At 35.9% G+C, this 21,448-nt stretch overlaps 2 protein-coding genes across 2 annotated transcripts in view; both read left to right on the top strand.

The window, feature by feature from the left end:
* The first annotated feature begins 62 nt into the window (after positions 1-62).
* LOC134825647 (dnaJ homolog subfamily C member 13-like) lies at positions 63-17,679 on the top strand. The gene is made up of 5 exons (XM_063837852.1): positions 63-104; positions 796-1,854; positions 2,502-2,705; positions 3,632-3,751; positions 16,651-17,679. The coding sequence occupies exons 2-5, from the start codon at positions 802-804 to the stop codon at positions 17,677-17,679; spliced, it is 2,406 nt and encodes an 801-aa protein (XP_063693922.1). The 5' UTR covers positions 63-104; positions 796-801.
* Positions 15,024-21,448, top strand: part of LOC134825636 (dnaJ homolog subfamily C member 13-like) — a gene marked incomplete at its 3' end in the record, with an annotated part of 47,435 nt that continues 41,010 nt past the window's right edge. Inside the window, 4 exon segments of the mRNA XM_063837837.1 lie at positions 15,024-15,160; positions 17,666-17,839; positions 18,247-18,345; positions 18,722-18,871. Coding sequence (XP_063693907.1) covers positions 17,819-17,839; positions 18,247-18,345; positions 18,722-18,871 — 270 coding nt within the window.

Raw genomic sequence — 21,448 nt, 5'->3', positions numbered from 1 at the left:
TATTGATACTGATTCCAAACAGGACACGTCTGCAAATTTCTAAATATGTGATTTTAACGTTAACACTCTTTTAGCACATGATAACCTGAACTCTGCCAGCAAGTGTAAGTTTCTTAGAAAACCTTTTAACTTACCTTTACCTTGGAATATCAGTTGTATATTGTGAATACCTTGACTTTCTCCGGTTGTAGATTTTGAGTCATCTCAATTTTGGCACAATTCAGATCCTATGTCGACTGGGCGACTGTATTTTCCTTAACGGCTTATTTTACATAAACAGGTGCAAAAATAAGACTGAATTAGTGCAGTAGGATAGCTTAAAGTCCCGGAACATGTAATACAAAACTAGATGTATCTCTTATCAATGTATCAATTTCAGGAACACAATATTTAAAATTGAGAAGGTAGTTTTACGTAGGGCGCGAAAACAAATTTGTTATGAAAAAGGTCTCCTCTTCGCGCGTCACATGCGTTTTTAAGCGCGCTTTTATAGAATTTTTGAAACTTCCCAACAGAAGAATATCATGTGACGTTGGTCAAACCCGTAACCGTCTGTTTCCTCCTACTTTTACGTCCAAAGAAATGTCCCTGCATTAATCTTATATAGATGAGCATGATGGAATATCAAAATATCGTGAACCGCTTTTACCGGAGATCGTAATTCGTATCGTACACTTTAAAACGAATATTCTTACCACCAGCAATCGAAATAAAAATCATTCACACATTAAAAACAATTCGGCCCTCAAGTAACTTTATTTTATCGTGTTAAAGTTGACAATTGTTTTATCCCAGGAGGCAATGGTCTCGGTAGAGAAGAACAGGGATATCGTATCTTACTACTGCACAAAACACAGCTGGCGCGGGAAGTACAAAAGAGTTTTCACAGTCGGTACCCATGCCCTCTCCACCTACAACCCCGGCTCTTCCGAACAAACTAATATATGGCCCTATTCTGATGTGTTTTCTATCATTCCCAGTCCCAAATCTAATAACGAGTTCAAACTATTTGTCCGTAAGAACCCTGGCAAGTCACAGCAGACAGACGTTACATTCTCCTGCGAATACAGACTGGAATTGCTAACTTACGCACTGAAGTATTTCCCCAAGTTCACAGGGAGTCAGACAATAGAGTTCCCGCGGTACAGATGCGTGATGATAGATCACACCGATCACAGAGTTGAAGTGAACCTGATACTGACCCCCTGTTCTATTGAGGAATACACTGTAGCTGGTAAACTGCTCAACAGTTATAACTACAAAGACACGCAGTCTATAGCAAGGGTTCAGGATTACCCTGGCGGGTTTGCTATGATATACGGTAGTATCGGGAGAATGGTGTTGTTCGGTACTAATCAGCTGGACGAACTTCTGAAAAACGTGGAAAAGGAAGCAATGAAAGGGATGGCAATTGTTATAAACACTAGTAAGAAAATCATCTCCCAAGCGGACTTCATGGAGGGCAGATGGGGGAATTTCAGTGATGATCAGTCCCAAACCTCACTGTCAGAGTTCAATGTTAACCTGCTCTCTAGTTTCGGGGAGGCGACCCCGCGTATACTGTGTTTATCAGAGTCGTGTGTGTTAGAGCGGGACCCGAACACATACAACGTGTGTACAATGCAGCCTCTAACTGACATATGGGCCCTTATAAGACATGGGGAGGATCCCCAGATGTTTACTATCGAGTATAACAGTATGGTCAAGTCAACCTACACCTGTCAAGATAGAGACGCTCTGTTAGCCAGCATCCTGGACGGAGCGCGCGGCAATAAAAACAGGGATATTTGCGTACAGGCCATGAAAACTAACATGGGGGCTAGGATCGGCCCTCTATATCTACCTGTTGAAGAGGTCTGTAGTGACTTAAGTTTATCATTTAAACTAAATAGCATTTTATAACTCTGTATCTGTCTAAAACTGTAACCATGGTAACCTGTATATCCAACAGGAAGTGGAGAGTATCTGTCTAAAACTGTAACCATGGTAACCTGTATATCCAACAGGAAGTGGAGAGCATCTGTCTAAAACTGTAACCATGATAACCTGTATATTCAACAGGAAGTGGAGAGTATCTGTCTAAAGCTGTAACCATGGTAACCCGTATATCCAACAGGAAGTGGAGAGCATCTGTCTAAAGCTGTAACCATGGTAACATGTATATCCAACAGGAAGTGGAGAGTATCTGTCTAAAACTGTAACCATGGTAACATGTATATCCAACAGGAAGTGGAGAGCATCTGTCTGAAACTGTAACCATGGTAACCTGTATATCCAACAGGAAGTGGAGAGCATCTGTCTAAAGCTGTAACCATGGTAACATGTATATCCAACAGGAAGTGGAGAGCATCTGTCTGAAACTGTAACCATGGTAACCTGTATATCCAACAGGAAGTGGAGAGCATCTGTCTAAAGCTGTAACCATGGTAACATGTATATCCAACAGGAAGTGGAGAGCATCTGTCTGAAACTGTAACCATGGTAACCTGTATATCCAACAGGAAGTGGAGAGTATCTGTCTAAAACTGTTAGCAGAGGTAGGAACTAAAAAGGACACTACACAGACGCTTATAGAAGCAACACGGTTCTTCAACACAAACGTCAGTTACAGTGGCCTGGCCCACGCAGTCACAGAAGAGCGACTATTTGCGGAGAACAAAGAGAGACTTATCAGCAACGCACTCGGCGCGCTCGTTATAGCTGAAGTGGGTATTAACGTGCAATCTGTTTAATAATTCTAGTTACTATTACGTTAATTATTTCATGTATTTTAACTAGCTAGTAACTAATACGTTAATTATTTCATAGATTTTAACAAATCATCCCACAAAATAGCAGAATTTATAGTTTTATCACTAACTACGTCCAGTGTAAAATAGCAGAATTTATAGTTTTATCACTAACTACGTCCAGTGTAAAATAGCAGAATTTATAGTTTTATCACTAACTACGTCCAGTTAATAGCAGAATTTATAGTTTTATCACTAACTACGTCCAGTTAATAGCAGAATTTATAGTTTTATCACTAATCCAGTGTCCGACCTATAAATAGCAGAATTTATAGTTTTATCACTAACTCCGACCAGTGTAAAATAGCAGAATTTATAGTTTTATCACTAACTCCGACCAGTTAATAGCAGAATTTATAGTTTTATCACTAACTACGTCCAGTGTAAAATAGCAGAATTTATAGTTTTATCACTAACTCCGTGCAGTGTAAAATAGCAGAATTTATAGTTTTATCACTAACTCCGTGCAGTGTAAAATAGCAGAATTTATAGTTTTATCACTAACTCCGACCAGTTAATAGCAGAATTTATAGTTTTATCACTAACTCCGACCAGTTAATAGCAGAATTTATAGTTTTATCACTAACTCCGACCAGTTAATAGCAGAATTTATAGTTTTATCACTAACTCCGACCAGTTAATAGCAGAATTTATAGTTTTATCACTAACTCCGACCAGTTAATAGCAGAATTTATAGTTTTATCACTAACTCCGACCAGTTAATAGCAGAATTTATAGTTTTATCACTAACTCCGACCAGTTAATAGCAGAATTTATAGTTTTATCACTAACTCCGACCAGTTAATAGCAGAATTTATAGTTTTATCACTAACTCCGACCAGTGCCCGACCGTTAAAGAAACAGAAGCAAATTTCCACGCCATGAGAAGACTAGTGGCGTCCAGAGCTGGTTTTGCTGCTTTTACTAACCTTCCTGGGTTTAGGGAGAAGCTCGGTCTCAAGGTTTGTAGCTATAGTAACCGCATGGTAACCATAGTGACCATAGTAACCATAGTAACCGCCACCCAGCCTACTAGATTTGTATTGTTTACGTAAAGCTCATATAATATACTATACTAAACGTGTATGTTATACTATACTAAACGTTTATGTTATACTACACTAAACGTTTATGTTATACTTTACTAAACGTGTATGTTATACTTTACTAAACGTGTATGTTATACTATACTAAACGTGTATGTTATACTATACTAAACGTGTATGTTATACTTTACTAAACGTGTATGTTATACTTTACTAAACGTGTATGTTATACTATACTAAACGTGTATGTTATACTTTACTAAACGTGTATGTTATACTATACTAAACGTGTATGTTATACTATACTAAACGTGTATGTTATACTTTACTAAACGTGTATGTTATACTATACTAAACGTGTATGTTATACTATACTAAACGTGTATGTTATACTATACTAAACGTGTATGTTATACTTTACTAAACGTGTATGTTATGCTTTACTAAACGTGTATGTTATACTTTACTAAACGTGTATGTTATACTTTACTAAACGTGTATGTTATACTTTACTAAACGTGTATGTTATACTATACTAAACGTGTATGTTATACTTTACTAAACGTGTATGTTATACTATACTAAACGTGTATGTTATACTTTACTAAACGTGTATGTTATACTTTACTAAACGTGTATGTTATACTTTACTAAACGTGTATGTTAAGGACACGTTCATAAAAAAGGTGCAATTCAGCTCTCAATTTTTTTAGCCAAAATTTGTTTTTTGTCAAAAATGAACCTTAATATTGACCAACTTCAACCAAACTTTCAGAATATGCTTGTTTTTACATAATGAAGGCTATGTTGGCAGAATAATTAACAAATATTGATATTTGGGCAAGTTATGACACAAAACTCACTTTTGTGACTTTGGAAGCCACTCACCCATTCATTTAAAACCAGATTGTTGTGCAACGTACTTGAAGGTGTTTAATACACACTTTTAGGTAAGTTAAGCGATAAAGGGTCAGAGAGTCACATATAAATGGCTGAGATAGAGCAAAAAAATCACAATATGGCCAAATTTGTGGAAATTAACGTTTTTAACGATAGATAGCCAATATCAAAGTTCAGAAACAATTTTTTACAGCTCAAAATATGGCGCAAGCAAGAAATTAATCAATTATTTTCTGTTAAACGGTCACAATCGACACAAAAATCACATCTAATTTTAAAACAAAGTTTTAATCATTTTCTAGACTCATAATTAGACATTTAGACTGTTACTATTTTGTTTTGCTACATTTGAAATTATCTTAGACTGTTCTGAGCATGTAAGGCTACATATAAAACACATTTATCACGTTTGAAAGTTTGAAATGCGAGAGATTGAGTTTATTTCTCAAATTTGCCATCGTCACTTAATTATCTTCTAAAATAGAATATAAATGATGAATCTTAGCTTGTTTGATTCTCCTATCTTATGTTCAAGTGATATAGGGCTTGTTTCAGACAATAAAATCACATCAATTGGTTAAATTAAATCCAATAAATTGCAATATGTATGATAGAGAAAGACCAACTGTGTTGTATCATAGAACTATAAAATCGATCTGAAATTGCTGTTAAAAAACGTTAAAAACTGGTAAGTTGGTGCCACTGTTGACTCAAATATCACACAGCACACATGCCGAAACTCCTTCATTAACTAGAGACAATAAAAGTTGATGATATAGAACGCAGAATAAAATTAACTCTGTGGTTCAGCAAATAGGTCGAGATTTTTTCGTGTGATTATTGTGCCAATAATTGACCGAATATCGATTTCAATGAACTTTTCAGGTCTAAAATTGTCTCAAGAAAAAGATTTGATAGCATAGAAAACGCATACATAATCGTTAATGGGCTGAAACTGCAATTAGATAGTCACAATCGCCTTTTATACGTGATTTTTGTGTTCAAAGTCGGCCTTTTTTGTCATCATGCCTGACACTATTGTTCATTAATCAATTATAAACGATTTTGATAGCTTCAAAACCGATTTCCGCTTCAAATATCACACTTGACTTGAAAACTACAAGAATAGAAAATAAGTTAGGACTTTATCTTGTGTGATTATTGTGCTAAAAATTGACCGATTATCGATTGAAACCAACTTTTCAAGTCTAAAATGGTCTCAATAAGAGATATAGACCAAAGAGCAATGAAAAAATGTACGATAAATGGGCCTGAACAGGAAGTTGATAGTCACAGTAACTTTAAATATGTGATTTTCGTGTTAAGTTTTTGCCTGGTGTTACAGTTTTCAATTCAGATTACTATTTAAAGTGTTTAGTCAAATTCATGATACATAGCAGCAGTTCAAAACCTAAAACACGGTAAACAAAAACAAACACACGAAGTACTGACAAATTTACTGCCTAGTAACACACTACACAGAAATGTGATTATTGTGTGGAATTTAGCCCCACTTTGGCAAGCAGAATCACGAAACTCAAGAATGTATACACACACGATGACATCTAGCAACATTTTAATATCCAATTAGTGAATTAAGCACTTCAAATTCACCTCTGAAAATCGGCCATTTTTTACATTGAAATGTGATTATTGTGCTAAATTGGCCCTCTTAACGAATAAAAACGTGTAGAATCGTATCATATGACTGATAAGAACTTGTACTATCAATATTGACCATACAAAATGAAAAATAGGCCCCATAATAGAGGTTGTGTTAAACCAAAAATAGAAATTTTGTGACTTTTGTGTTATTTTCAGAGCCCCAAACTAAACGACTATCACTCCGTAACTAAGGAAAAAAATTATTTGGCGATTTCAGCATTGCAAAATTTGAACGTTTAACTTAACCATGGGATTATTATCATGTTTCTCATTTTGATAAGAAGACACAAAAATCACAGTTAACAAATTTTGGCTGAATTTCATCTTTTTTATGAACGTGTCCTTATACTTTACTAAACGTGTATGTTATACTATACTAAACGTGTATGTTATACTTTACTAAACGTGTATGTTATACTTTACTAAACGTGTATGTTATACTATACTAAACGTGTATGTATACTTTACTAAACGTGTATGTTATACTATACTAAACGTGTATGTTATACTTTACTAAAACGTGTATGTTATACTATACTAAACGTGTATGTTATACTTTACCTAAACGTGTATGTATACTATACTAAACGTGTATGTTATACTATACTAAACGTGTATGTTATACTTTACTAAACGTGTATGTTATACTATTCTAAACGTGTATGCTATACTTTACTAAACGTGTATGTTATTACTTTACTAACGTGTATGTTATACTTTACTAACGTGTATGTTATACTATACTAAACGTGTATGCTATACTTTACTAAACGTGTATGTTATACTATACAAACGTGTATGTTATACTTTACTAAACGTGTATGTTATACTATACTAAACGTGTATGTTATACTTTACTAAACGTGTATGTTATACTTTACTAAACGTGTATGTTATACTTACTAAACGTGTATGTTATACTTTACTAAACGTGTATGTTATACTATACTAAACGTGTATGTTATACTATACTAAACGTGTATGTTATACTTTACTAAACGTGTATGTTATACTTTACTAAACGTGTATGTTATACTTTACTAAACGTGTATGTTATACTATACTAAACGTGTATGTTATACTTTACTAAACGTGTATGTTATACTTTACTAAACGTGTATGTTATACTATACTAAACGTGTATGTTATACTTTACTAAACGTGTATGTTATACTATACTAAACGTGTATGTTATACTTTACTAAACGTGTATGTTATACTTTACTAACGTGTATGTTATACTTTACTAAACGTGTATGTTATACTATACTAAACGTGTATGTTATACTTTACTAAACGTGTATGTTATACTTTACTAAACGTGTATGTTATACTTTACTAAACGTGTATGTTATACTTTACTAAACGTGTATGTTATACTATACTATACGTGTATGTTATACTTTTACTAAACGTGTATGTTATACTTTACTAAACGTGTATGTTATACTATACTAAACGTGTATGTTATACTTTACTAAACGTGTATGTATACTATTCTAAACGTGTATGCTATACTTTACTAAACGTGTATGTTATACTTTACTAAACGTGTATGCTATACTTTACTAAACGTGTATGTTATACTATACTAAACGTGTATGTTATACTTTACTAAACGTTGTATTTATACCTATACTAAAACGGTATGCTTATACTTTACTAAACGTGTATGTTATACTTTACTAAACGTGTATGTTATACTTTACTAAACGGTAGTTATGACTATACTAACGTGTTTGTTACTTTACTAACGTGTATGTTATACTTTACTAAACGGGTAGTTACTTTACTAAACGTGTATGTTATACTTTACTAAACGTGTATTTTTATTAAACAAAGTGTATTTTTATACCCTTTTTTAAAAGTTATGGGTTTTATTTACTAAAGTGTATGTTTTTAAATTAATAAAGTGATGTTATTTTAAATAAAATTTGTTATATTACTTTAAAAGTGGGAGTTTTAATACTAAAGTGGGATTGGGTTTTATTTCTAAAAGTGTAGGGTTTAAAAAAAACTCCCCGGGGATGTTAAAAACTTTTTAAAGTGTTTGTTTTTACTATACTAAAAAATTGTTTTTATATATTTTAAAGGGTTTGCTAACTTTACTTTAAATATTGGGTTTTTTTATAAAAAAGTGAGGGGATCCCTTTTCTAAAAGTGTATGGGTTAAAACTAACTTAAACGTGGGATGGGTTTACTTACAAACGGTATGTTTTTATAAATTTTAGTGCAAACATTCTTTTTAAAGTGTATGTTAACACTAAAGTGGGATGGTTTTACTTTTTCTAAAGTGTTTTATTTTTTTTACTAAACGTGTATGGTTTTAAATATCTAAACCCTGTAGGGTTTACTATACACCGTGTATGTTTTTTCTTTACTAAACGTGTTGTTTTTACTTTTCGAAACGTGGATGGTTTTACTTTTCTAAAGTGATGTTTATTATATTTAAGGGGGTTTAATTTCTTTACTAAAACGTGTTGTTTTACTTTATAAAAGGTTTGTTCTTTACTAACGTGTATGTTATACTTTACAAACGTTAGTTAACTTCTAAACGTGTTTGTTTCTTTTCTAAAAGGGTTTTTAGTTCAAAACTAAAATGTTTTGTTATACTTTTTTTAAAATGTTATGTTTTTATATATAAATTGGGAAGTTTACCTTTTTTAAAAAGTGTATGTTTTAAATTTACTAAAGTGTATGTTATATTTACCAAATGTTGTTTATATTTTTTAAAAGTGTTTTGTTATACTTTACTACGTGTATTTTTATTTTCTAAACGTGTATTTATAAATTTTCTAAAAAGGGTTGGTTTTTACTATATAAAGTGTTTTGTTTTTTACTTTTTCTAAAAAAAGTATGTTTAAATATTTCTAAAGTGTATGTTTAAATATACCAAACTGTTTTTTACTTTTTCTAAAAGTGTATGTTATAATATAAAAGTTTGTTATTCTTTACTAAACGGTATGTTATACAAAAATAAACCCGGGATTTAAAACCTTTTAAAAAACGTGTAAATTTTTACTAAATAAAGGGGGATGTTTACTTTACTAAACGTGTATGTTATCTAACTAAAAAAAGTTTTGTTATACTTTCTAAAGGTATTTTTATATATATAAAGTTTTATGCTTACTTTAAAAAACGTGTATATTATATTTTTAAATTGTATGTATAAATTTTCTAAAGTTATGTTTTTAACCTAACTAAAGGGTATGTTATATTTACAAAGTGGGGGGATGTTATTTTAACCAAAAATGTATGTTAACTTTATAAACGTGAATGTTTAAATATATAAAAGTGTATGTTATACTTTTTAAAGGGGTTGATTACTTTACAAAAAGAGTATGTTATACTTTTAAAAGTGTTTGTTAACCTTTTCTAAAGTGTATGTTATCTTTATAAACGTTTGGGGATACTATATAAAGTGTATTTTTACCCTTTTCAAAGTGTTTGTTAACTTTCTAAATTAAACTTACTTACCAAACGTGGGTTATTTTTTTCTAAACGTGTATGTTTTTTTTACTAAACCCGGGGATGTTTACTTTAAAAAAACGTTATGTTTTACTTTAAAAAGTGTATGTTTTCTTTTTAAATAAAGTGTAAAGTTTTTATATACCCAAAAGTAAAGTTTTTACTTTTAAAAAAAGTTAAAGTTATCTATACTAAAAAGTATATGTTTTTAAAATTTTTTAAAAGGGGAAAAGGGTTTACTATAAAACGTGGTTGGTTTACTTTTCTAAAAGGGATTTTAATTTTCTTAATAAAAAAAGTTTTTTTACTTTATAAAGTGTAGTTTAAATATACTAAACCCGGGATTTCTTAAATTCTAAAGTGTATGTTTTTTAACCCTTTTCTTAAAAGTGGAAAGTTAATTTTAATTTTAACGGGGAAGGTTTTTACTTTTTCTAAAGTGGGTTACCTTTTATAAAAGTGTATGTTTTACTTTTTCCCGGGGATGTTATACTTTACTAAAACGTGTATGTTTTTTACTAAAACGTGGATGTTAAAACTTTATAAAAGTGTATGTTTTATTAAAACGGGTTTTTTTTCTTTACTAAAATGTTTTTATACTTTACTAAACGTGGATGTTATACTTTACTAACGTGGGAAAGTTATACTTTACTAAAGTGGGATGGTTTTATATACTAAAGTGTAAATTTTACTTTTTAAAAGGTATTTTTACTTTACTAAACCTGTTGTATACTTTTTTCAAACGGTATGTTTTAAATTTACTAAACGGGTATTTTTATACTATACTAAAAAGTGTATGTTTACTATACTAAAAAAATGAAAGTTATACTTTTACTAAGTGTTGTTATAAAGAAACTGTAGGGTATACTTTAAACCCTGTATGTTATATTTACTAACCTGTAAAGCATTCTTACAAACGGTATGTTAAATTTAATAAAGTGTATGTTTTTTCCTATTTAAAAGGTAGTTTAATTTTTTCTAAAGTTTGTTAACTTTATAAACTGTATGTTATTCTTTCTAAAAGTGGGATGTTATACTTTTTCTAAGGTTTTGTTTAAATTTACAACTGTATGTTAATTTTAAAAATGTAAGTTATACTATACAAAAAGTGAAAGCTAAACTTTTTCTTTAAAAATGTTTTTAAACTTTTAAAAAAAGTTGCTAAATTATACTAAACGTGTATGTTATACTTTACTAAACGTGTATGTTATACTATACTAAACGTGTATGTCTTATACTATACTAAACGTGTATGTTATACTTTACTAACCCTGTTTGTTATATTTTTCTAAACGTGTATGGTTTTAAATTTACTAAAAGGTTTTTGTTATCCCTTTTCTAAACGTGTTGTTTTATTTCTAAACGTGTTGTTTAATTTCTAAACCCTGTATGTTTATTATAAAAGTGTATGTTATACTAAAACTAAATGTAATTTTTTAAATTTACTAAACGTTTTAATTGTTTTACTTTAAAATGTTTGTTTCTAACCAAACGGGTAGGGTTTTTTGGTGTTAAAAAGTTTTAAGTTTGGGCCCATGACGGGTGAGCCCCTGCAGCTGTAGCTCTTGGGCCCCCCCTGTGCAGCCCATGACGACAAACCCAACCCCCGACCGGGGCTCAAAAAGCCTCCCCGCTCTCCAAAAAAAGGGTTTCCCGGAAAAAAAGGGAAAACTTGTTGGGAAATGTCACCCGGGTGAGAGGTACAGGGGCCCCTGGGTTTTTAAAGTTTGCTCGATTCTTTCCTAACGCTCTCTGGGGTTCCCTTTCAGTGAAACTATGACTCGCCCCTTTTAAATTTTTGCTCGAGATGTTGCTGGGAGAAAACCCCCTTTTGTAACCCCGAGTTTAAACCCCTTTTCCCCCCTGTAACCCTAGTAAAAACCCGGGAAACCACATGTAACCATAGTAACCCCCTTGTGACCACCTAGTAACCCATTCCATGGAAAACCACCTAGTAACCTTTTTTTAACCCATAGTAAAACCCCAAAACCATAGTAACCCCAAGGGGGGCCCCCTAATAACCCCAAGAACCTTTGGGAAAATTGTCCCCTGTTTAAACCCAAGGAACCCCCTTTTGTAAAAAATTAGTAACAAAATAGTAACCCCCCCTAGTAACCACATAGTTTAAAAGTAAACCCCCTGGGAAAAGAACATGAACTTGAAAACCCTAGAAAACCCAAAAGTAAACCAATGTAAACCCCAAAATTTAAACCCCCGTAAAACCCCAAAAGGAACCCGTAACCCATAGTAACCCCAAAGGCCCCCATCGTAACCAATAGTAACCCCATGTAAACCCTAGTAACCCTGTCACCCTAGTAAAACCCCAAAGATGTCGGGGGGGGCAGTGACCCCTGTAACCCTTAAAATAAACCCCACCTGAACCCCAAAAGTAAACCCCCAGATTCCCCCCATGTAAACCCACGTAAACCAATACCACCCTAGAAAAATAACCCCCTAAAAACCACCCTAGTAACCAAAAGTCCCCAAAAGTAAACTAATAGTAACCCTAGTACCAATTTTACCCCCCAGGATTGGGGAAAAATGTTTTGGTTTTAAGTTGTTCCCACCCCGGGTTGGGCCCTTAACAAAGGGCGGGTTTTTGGGGTGAAAGGGTATTTAAAAGGAGGGGTTTCCCCGGAAAATTTGCCCTTTTTAAAAGCAAGAGTTTTTGCGTAAATGAGGGGGGCCTTTCTTAGACATTCCCCACTGGATAGTTTCCCCCCGGGAAAGATAGTAAAAAAGGTTTTGTTACCCCCGGGAACCCGTGTAAACCGGGTTTGTTCCCCCCCCGGAAAAAAGTAAACAGGTTAGTTACCCGGCAAAAGATGTTAAAAAGGGTTTGTTACCCCCGGAAAAAATAGGGAAAAAGGTTAACCCGGAACCGAAAGTAAACGGTTAGTTACCCCGGAACAGATGAAAAAAGGTTTTTTACCCCCGGGAAAAGAAATAAACCGGGAAATTAAACCCCCCCCAAAAGATAGTAAAAAAGGGGAGGGTTCCCCGGAACAGATAGCAAAAGGTTAGGTGGTTTTGGGTTTGGGGTTGGGGGAGAGGGCAGGCCCACTTATTTCCCTTCCCTTTTTTTTTACTTCCCCAACCCCACAGTTTCCAATTTTTTTATTAATTTTTTTTGGGATATAAATGTAGTAGTTGAAATAGTATATAAATTCAATAGACTAAAAAAATTTCAGGTTTATGGAACAATCTTCCCGACCCTTGCTAGGGTTGTGGACACTGCTCAAAGATTTACTTCTTTTCTGAGGAGGAAAAATTTCCCCATTGGCCCCGCTTAACTTTCCCGGAGATGCGAGGTGAGGTTCCCAAAATCTTTTATTTGGGGGAAACAGTGGTTTTTTACATCCCTTAAATTTTGGGGATCCCGGGTGTTTTTACATTTCCCTTTTTTGGGCAATTTACGCGGGTTTTAATTCCTTATTTGGGAACACGGGGGGTTTTTCAAATTTCCCTTTTTTGGGCATCACGGGGTGTTTTAAATCTCCCCTTTTTTGGGCATCACGTTTGGGGTTTTACTCCCCCTTATTTTGGGGATCACGTGGTGTTTTTTCTCCCTTTTTTGGGATCAAAGGGGGTTTTTAAAATTCCCCTTTTTTGGCATCACGGGGTTTTTTTAAATTTCCTTTTTTGGGAAACGTGGTTTTTTACATCCCTTATTTGGGCCCTCCCGTGGGGTTTTTACCTCTCCCTTTTTTGGGGATCCCGTGGTGTTTTTACACTTTTTTTTGGGGGATCGTGGTGTTTAAATCCTTAAATTTTGGGGATCCCCGTGGTTTTTTACATCTCCCTTTTTTGGGGATCCGTGGTGTTTTTTTCATCTCCCTTTTTTGGATCACGTGGTGTTTTTAATTTCCCTTTTTTGGGCATCACGTGGTTTTTACATCCCTTTTTTGGGATCACGGGTGGGTTTTAATCCCTTATTTGGGATCACGTGGTGGTTTTTTTCCCTCTCCTTTTTGGGGGATCAAAGTGGTGTTTTAAAATCTCCCTTTTTTGGGGGACCCTGGTGGTTTTTTCATCTCCTTTTTTGGCATCAGTGGTGGTTTTTCATCTCCTTTTTGGGGATAGGGGTGTTTTTCTCTCCTTTTTTGGGCACACGTGGTGTTTTTTCATCTTTATTTTGGGGGGATCACGTGGTGTTTTTCCCCTCTCTTTTTTGGGGGATCCCGGGTGTTTCAATTCCCTTTTTTGGGGGGAGTGATGTTTTTTATCCCTTATTTTGGTTGTGACAGATAATTTTTAAGGTGACCCGTAAAGACAGTTAAACCCGTTTTTCCAAAAGAAAAAATGAAGGGGCGGGATTTGCTAAACCTTTGTGAAACCCCAAAGGGCGATTGCCCGAAGAGCCCAAAAGTTTCAATAACGTACGTATCTAGAGAAGCCCTACCTTTTGGGGACCGTGTCGGGGTTAGAGAAGGGCCCCTTTTAAAAAGGGGCATAAAAACCCGGGAAATTGAGGGAAGAAGGAACAGGCAAAAAACGTTTTTAAATGGGAAACCCCCTTCTACGCCCGGTAAAATTTCTATTTCCCCTTTTTCTATCATCAAACAATACTTCCTAAAATCAGAAACCCGCGTTTGAAAGGGGGCCCCTTTAACTGTTTCTTGGAAGGGTTAAATGTATGGGGGTTCCATGGTTGTGGTTACGGAAAGGAGGTTACCATGGTTACTGATATGGAGGTTACCATGGTTACTGATATGGAGGTTACCATGGTTACTGATATGGAGGTTACCATGGTTACTGATATGGAGGTTACCATGGTTACTGATATGGAGGTTACCATGGTTACTGATATGGAGGTTACCATGGTTACTGATATGGAGGTTACCATGGTTACTGTTATGGATGTTACCATGGTTACTGATATGGAGGGTTACCATGGTTACTGATATGGAGGTTACCATGGTTACTGATATGGATGTTACCATGGTTAACTGATATGGAGGTTACCATGGGCTATATGATATGAGGTTACCATGGTTCTGATATGGAGGTCTACCATGGTTACTGATACTGGAGGTTACCATGGTTACTGATATGGAGGTTACCATGGTTACTGATATGGAGGTTACCCATGGTTACTGATATGGAGTTACCATGGTTACTGATACAGAGTTTCACCAGGTTCTACAACGACCACGCGACTGCTGCTCTGATCTGGAACTATAAAACACGTGAGGAGTTGAAGGAGGCACTGGACGCGGAGCTGCGTGCATTAACGTGGACAAAGAGTTGGGAGGGAAACACGACATCTCCTGGAACCACACAGAGTTTGAGGTTAGGAACAAAATCAAATAGCTCAGTCACTAAGTGCCCAATTAAAATAATTCTTTCTGGTCCCTCAAAATCAAATTTGCAGATTGGGACCACAATATAGTTATTAAGTTTAAAGTTAAACCTAATATTGTAAGGTTACATATTAAACACTAAACAGTCACGTGTTCTGGTTTAATATCTCTAAAGATGATAATTAACTGTATAGTTTTAGTAGTTGGAGCGGGTTCTAATTGCGTTTAAACAGCGGGCTCTAATTGCGTTTAATCAGCGGGCTCCAATTGCGTTTAATCAGCGGGCTCTAATTGCGTTTAAACAGCGGGCTCTAATTGCGTTTAATCAGCGGGCTCTAATTGCGTTTAAACAGCGGGCTCTAATTGCGTTTAAACAGCGGGCTCTAATTGCGTTTAAACAGCGGGCTCTAATTGTGTTTAAACAGCGGGCTCTAATTGCGTTTAAACAGCGGGCTCTAATTGCGTTTAAACAGCGGGCTCTAATTGCGTTTAATTAGCGGGCTCTAATTGCGTTTAATTAGCGGGCTCTAATTGCGTTTAAACAGCGGGCTCTAATTGCATTTAAACAGCGGGCTCTAATTGCGTTTAAACAGCGGGCTCTAATTGCGTTTAAACAGCGGGCTCTAATTGCGTTTAAACAGCGGGCTCTAATTGTGTTTAAACAGCGGGCTCTAATTGCGTTTAATCAGCGGGCTCTAATTGCGTTTAAACAGCGGGCTCTAATTGCGTTTAAACAGCGGGCTCTAATTGCGTTTAAACAGCGGGCTCTAATTGCGTTTAAACAGCGGGCTCTAATTGCGTTTAAACAGCGGGCTCTAATTGCGTTTAATTAGCGGGCTCTAATTGCGTTTAAAAAGCGGGCTCTAATTGCGTTTAAACAGCGGGCTCTAATTGCGTTTAAACAGCGGGCTCTAATTGCGTTTAAACAGCGGGCTCTAATTGTGTTTAAACAGCGGGCTCTAATTACGTTTAATCAGCGGGCTCTAATTGCGTTTAAACAGCGGGCTCTAATTGCGTTTAAACAGCGGGCTCTAATTGCGTTTAAACAGCGGGCTCTAATTGCGTTTAAACAGCGGGCTCTAATTGCGTTTAATCAGCGGGCTCTAATTACGTTTAAACAGCGGGCTCTAATTACGTTTAATCAGCGGGCTCTAATTGTGTTTAATCAGCGGGCTCTAATTGCGTTAAATCAGCGGGCTCTAATTGCGTTTAAACAGCGGGCTCTAATTGTGTTTAATCAGCGGGCTCTAATTGCGTTTAATCAGCGGGCTCTAATTACGTTTAAACAGCGGGCTCTAATTGCGTTTAAACAGCGGGCTCTAATTGCGTTTAATCAGCGGGCTCTAATTACGTTTAAACGTAATTAGAGCCCGGCGGGCCCAGCGGGCTCTAATTGCGTTTAAACAGCGGGCTCTAATTGCCTTTAAACAGCGGGCTCTAATTGCGTTTAAACAACGGGCTCTAATTGCGTTTAATCAGCGGGCTCTAATTGCGTTTAATCAGCGGGCTCTAATTGCGTTTAAACAGCGGGCTCTAATTGCGTTTAAACAGCGGGCTCTAATTACGTTTAATCAGCGGGCTCTAATTGCGTTTAAACAGCGGGCTCTAATTGCGTTTAAACAGCGGGCTCTAATTGCGTTTAAACAACGGGCTCTAATTGCCTTTAAACAGCGGGCTCTAATTGCGTTTAAACAGCGGGCTCTAATTGCGTTTAAACAGCGGGCTCTAATTGCCTTTAAACAGCGGGCTCTAATTGCGTTTAAACAGCGGGCTCTAATTGCGTTTAAACAGCGGGCTCTAATTGCGTTTAAACAGCGGGCTCTAATTGCGTTTAATCAGCGGGCTCTAATTGTGTTTAATCAGCGGGCTCTAATTGCGTTTAATCAGCGGGCTCTAATTGCGTTTAATCAGCGGGCTCTAATTGCGTTTAAACAGCGGGCTCTGATTGCGTTTAAACAGCGGGCTCTAATTGCGTTTAATCAGCGGGCTCTAATTGCGTTTAAACAGCGGGCTTTAATTGCGTATAAACAGCGGGCTCTAATTGCGTTTAAACAGCGGGCTCTAATTGCGTTTAAACAGCGGGCTCTAATTGCGTTTAAACAGCGGGCTCTAATTGCGTTTAAACAGCGGGCTCTAATTGCGTTTAAACAGCGGGCTCTAATTGCGTTTAAACAGCGGGCTCTAATTGCGTTTAAACAGCGGGCTCTAATTGCGTTTAAACAGCGGGCTCTAATTGCGTTTAAACAGCGGGCTCTAATTGCGTTTAAACAGCGGGCTCTAATTGCGTTTAAACAGCGGGCTCTAATTGCGTTTAAACAGCGGGCTCTAATTGCGTTTAAACAGCGGGCTCTAATTGCGTTTAAACAGCGGGCTCTAATTGCGTTTAAACAGCGGGCTCTAATTGCGTTTAATCAGCGGGCTCTAATTGCGTTTAAACAGCGGGCTCTAATTGCGTTTAATCAGCGGGCTCTAATTGCGTTTAAACCGTTATCAGGTACACTACGATAGTTTGCTTAGTGAGGTAAAGATAGGGGATTACTACCTAAGACTACTGTTAGAAGAGGACGATAAGGTCTCCAAGATTCACAAACCCTACGAGTTCTTCAACGACATTTACCACCGGTTTCTACTGACTACTACTGTACAGATGAGGTGTATGTGTCTCCAGGTTAGTAACCACGACTACTGTTATTAGTAACCACGACTACGTGCCTTCAGGTTAGTTAGTTAATGCTTACAATAGTATTCAATAGTTATAATATTCAAATAGAAGACTGTATATTGTTGTAGTTAACAGTTTTAGTATTCAAATCACTGATGGTAACTATTGTAACTGGTAACCATGACTACTGTAATTTGTAACCATGACTACTGTAATTGGTAACCATGACTACTGTAATTGGTAACCATGACTACTGTAATTAGTAACCATGACTACTGTAATTGGTAACCATGACTACTGTAATTGGTAACCATGACTACTGTAATTGGTAACCATGACTACTGTAATTGGTAACCATGACTACTGTAATTGGTAACCATGACTACTGTAATTGGTAACCATGACCACTACAGGCGATGGGTGTGGTCTATAAGAGATATTACGAAGAGATAGGAACGTTCAATGACACGCGCTACCTGGTCCACATGTTAGACAAGTGTTCTGATAGACAGGTACTGTAACCATGGTAACCTGTAGACAGGTACTGTAACCATGGTAACCTGTAGACAGGTACTGTAACCATGGTAACCTGTAGACAGGTACTGTAACCATGGTAACCTGTAGACAGGTACTGTAACCATGGTAACCTGTAGACAGGTACTGTAACCATGGTAACCTGTAGACAGGTACTGTAACCATGGTAACCTGTAGACAGGTACTGTAACCATGGTAACCTGTAGACAGGTACTCATTACATATTATAGTAGGTGTAGACTGTAGTAGTACTGCACCAATTTATTTAATTATATTTATACCATTCAATTGGTAATTATTGAAATCTGTACCTTATATAGAGTATTCATTCATTATATTTATCATATTATTCAGGAGCGAGACAGGACTCTGCAATTCATGCACTCTCTTCTGAAGACGAAGAAGAACGTGAAGCTGTTGCTAGATGCGGGGGGTATAAAGATATTGATAGACCTGGTCTCACTAGCACATCTCCACACATCGCGGGCTACTACCCCCTTCCAGGTAACCACATAGTAACCACATAGTAACCACATAGTAACCACATAATAACAACATAGTAACCACATAGTAACCACCTAGTAACCACCTAGTAACCACTTAGTAACCACATAGTAACCACATAGTAACGACATAGTAACCACCTAGTAACCACCTAGTAACCACTTAGTAACCACATAGTAACCACATAGTAACCACCTAATAACCACATAGTAACCACATAATAACCACCTAGTAACCACATAATAACCACATAGTAACCACATAGTAACCACATATTAACCACATAGTAACCACATAGTAACCACATAGTAACCACATAGTAACCACATAGTAACCACATAGTAACCACATAGTAACCACATAATAACCACCTAGTAACCACATAATAACCACATAGTAACCACATAGTAACCACATAGTAACCACATGGTAACCACATAGTAAACACATAGTAACGACATAGTAACCACCTAGTAACCACATAGTAACCACCTAGTAACCACTTAGTAACCACATAGTAACCACATAGTAACCACCTAATAACCACATAGTAACCACATAATAACCACCTAGTAACCACATAATAACCACATAGTAACCACATAGTAACCACATAGTAACCACATAGTAACCACATAGTAACCACATAGTAACCACATAGTAACCACATAGTAACTACATAGTAACCACATAGTAACCACATAGTAACCACATAGTAACCACATAGTAACCACATAGTAACCACATAGTAACCACATAGTAACCACATAGTAACCACATAGTAACCACATAGTAACCACATGGTAACCACATAGTAAACACATAGTAACGACATAGTAACCACCTAGTAACCACATAGTAACCACCTAGTAACCACATAGTAACCACCTAGTAACCACTTAGTAACCACATAGTAACCACATAGTAACCACCTAATAACCACATAGTAACCACATAATAACCACCTAGTAACCACATAATAACCACATAGTAACCACAAAGTAACCACCTAGTAACCACATAGTAACGACATAGTAACCACCTAGTAACCACATAGTAACCACCTAGTAACCATATAGTTACCACATAGTAACCACATAGTAACCACAGTACGAGAGGTACTGTTTCAACTGTTCATAGTTACCACATAGTAACCATATAGTTACCACATAGTAACCACATAGTAACCATATAGTTACCACATAGTAACCAAATAGTAACCACCTAATAATCACATAGTAACCACATAGTAACCACATAGTAACCACCTAATAACCACATAGTAACCACATAGTAACCACATGGTGACCACATAGTAACCACATAGTAACCATATAGTTACCACATAGTAACCATATAGTTACCACATAGTAACCGTATAGTTACCACATAGTAACCACATAGTAACCACATAGTAAGGCTACTACCCTCTTCCAGGTTATAGAATTATAGATTATAATAACAGTTTTTAGTTAGTTGACTATGGTTGGCATGAAACCAAATTGAGGTACTGGAAGTTTGATTCCGGCCGGCGCGGAGGAAGCTTCCCAGGGAAAGCGCTACAAAACGAAACATCAAAATTTCCAAATGCTGTCCCATTTTTAAATATGATATTTCTAGAACCGAAATTTCACAGATTTTGGTCCAGTAACCAATTAGTCAGTTGACTATGGGTGACGTTAGACCAAATCGATGCCATTTTAAACCATAGCCTCACCCCCCCTCCAGCGGATGCTATTAAAGTATTACCAATTACTGCAAGTTACCATTGCATTGCATGGTTACTATTACCAATTATTGCAATCGATGTTTGTGGGATAGTGAGACATCTGGCCTGGTGATCTATGTGTCGTCTTAGCCTTAGATTTTCGGTCGTACTTTCTTAATCATATTGAGGAAGTTAATGTAAAACGTTACTATTAAGACATTTAATTTAGATAGTTTTAACTAATCATTAGCGCATTAGTACAATTGAAAATGAAATCTTTGAAAATAAGAAATCAGAATTCAGATTCCAGGTATAAAATTGAACATCGCTCACAATATTATTATGTACAACTGTTAGATTCGTTATTTGAAAGATTAAACGAATCAGGATGTAATTCTGTAAGTATTAGACATTGCTGAGGAGTAAACTATAGATACAATCATAATATTTTAAGATAGAATTAATTGATTTGATTTGAAACTTTTACAAAATAGCAAGTATACAAATGTACAGCAATTCGAACAAACATATAAAATGGGCCGAAATGTATAAATGCTAAAAAGCGTGGGTCAGTGAAACAAGTACAGAGGACAACTTTCAGAACAGGAGTTTTTTGGCCGCCCAAAGTCTCAATAACATCACCTCCACCTAGTAATAAAATTATGAAACGTGAAAAGTGTGAAACAATCAAATAATAATGTATTTATATAATATAATTGTCTCTCAAATACAGATAACGTCCGTAAACTCTTAAAATACTCCTACAAGTACATATTCTACTGATCAGTGTCCGAGAAACATGAATTACGTCATCATGGTGCCTTCTTAACCCGGCTACAGACCTTCCCGTTACGGATGTAGTGGTCGAG

This window comes from Bolinopsis microptera, unplaced genomic scaffold (genome assembly GCF_026151205.1).
Source record: "Bolinopsis microptera isolate Bmic1 unplaced genomic scaffold, MBARI_Bmic_1.0 sca1, whole genome shotgun sequence".
NCBI lineage: Eukaryota > Metazoa > Ctenophora > Tentaculata > Lobata > Bolinopsidae > Bolinopsis > Bolinopsis microptera.
Note: the sequence above shows the minus strand (reverse complement) of the source record. Positions and strands in the feature narration are given on the sequence as shown.

Coding starts and splice junctions, on each gene's coding strand:
- LOC134825647 (XM_063837852.1), top strand. CDS start 802: ATGGTCTCGGTAGAGAAGAACAGGGATATCGTATCTTACTACTGCACA. Junction 2,706..3,631: donor GCGCGCTCGTTATAGCTGAA/GTGGGTATTAAC, acceptor AACTCCGACCAG/TGCCCGACCGTTAAAGAAAC. Junction 3,752..16,650: donor GGGAGAAGCTCGGTCTCAAG/GTTTGTAGCTAT, acceptor GCGTTTAATCAG/CGGGCTCTAATTGCGTTTAA.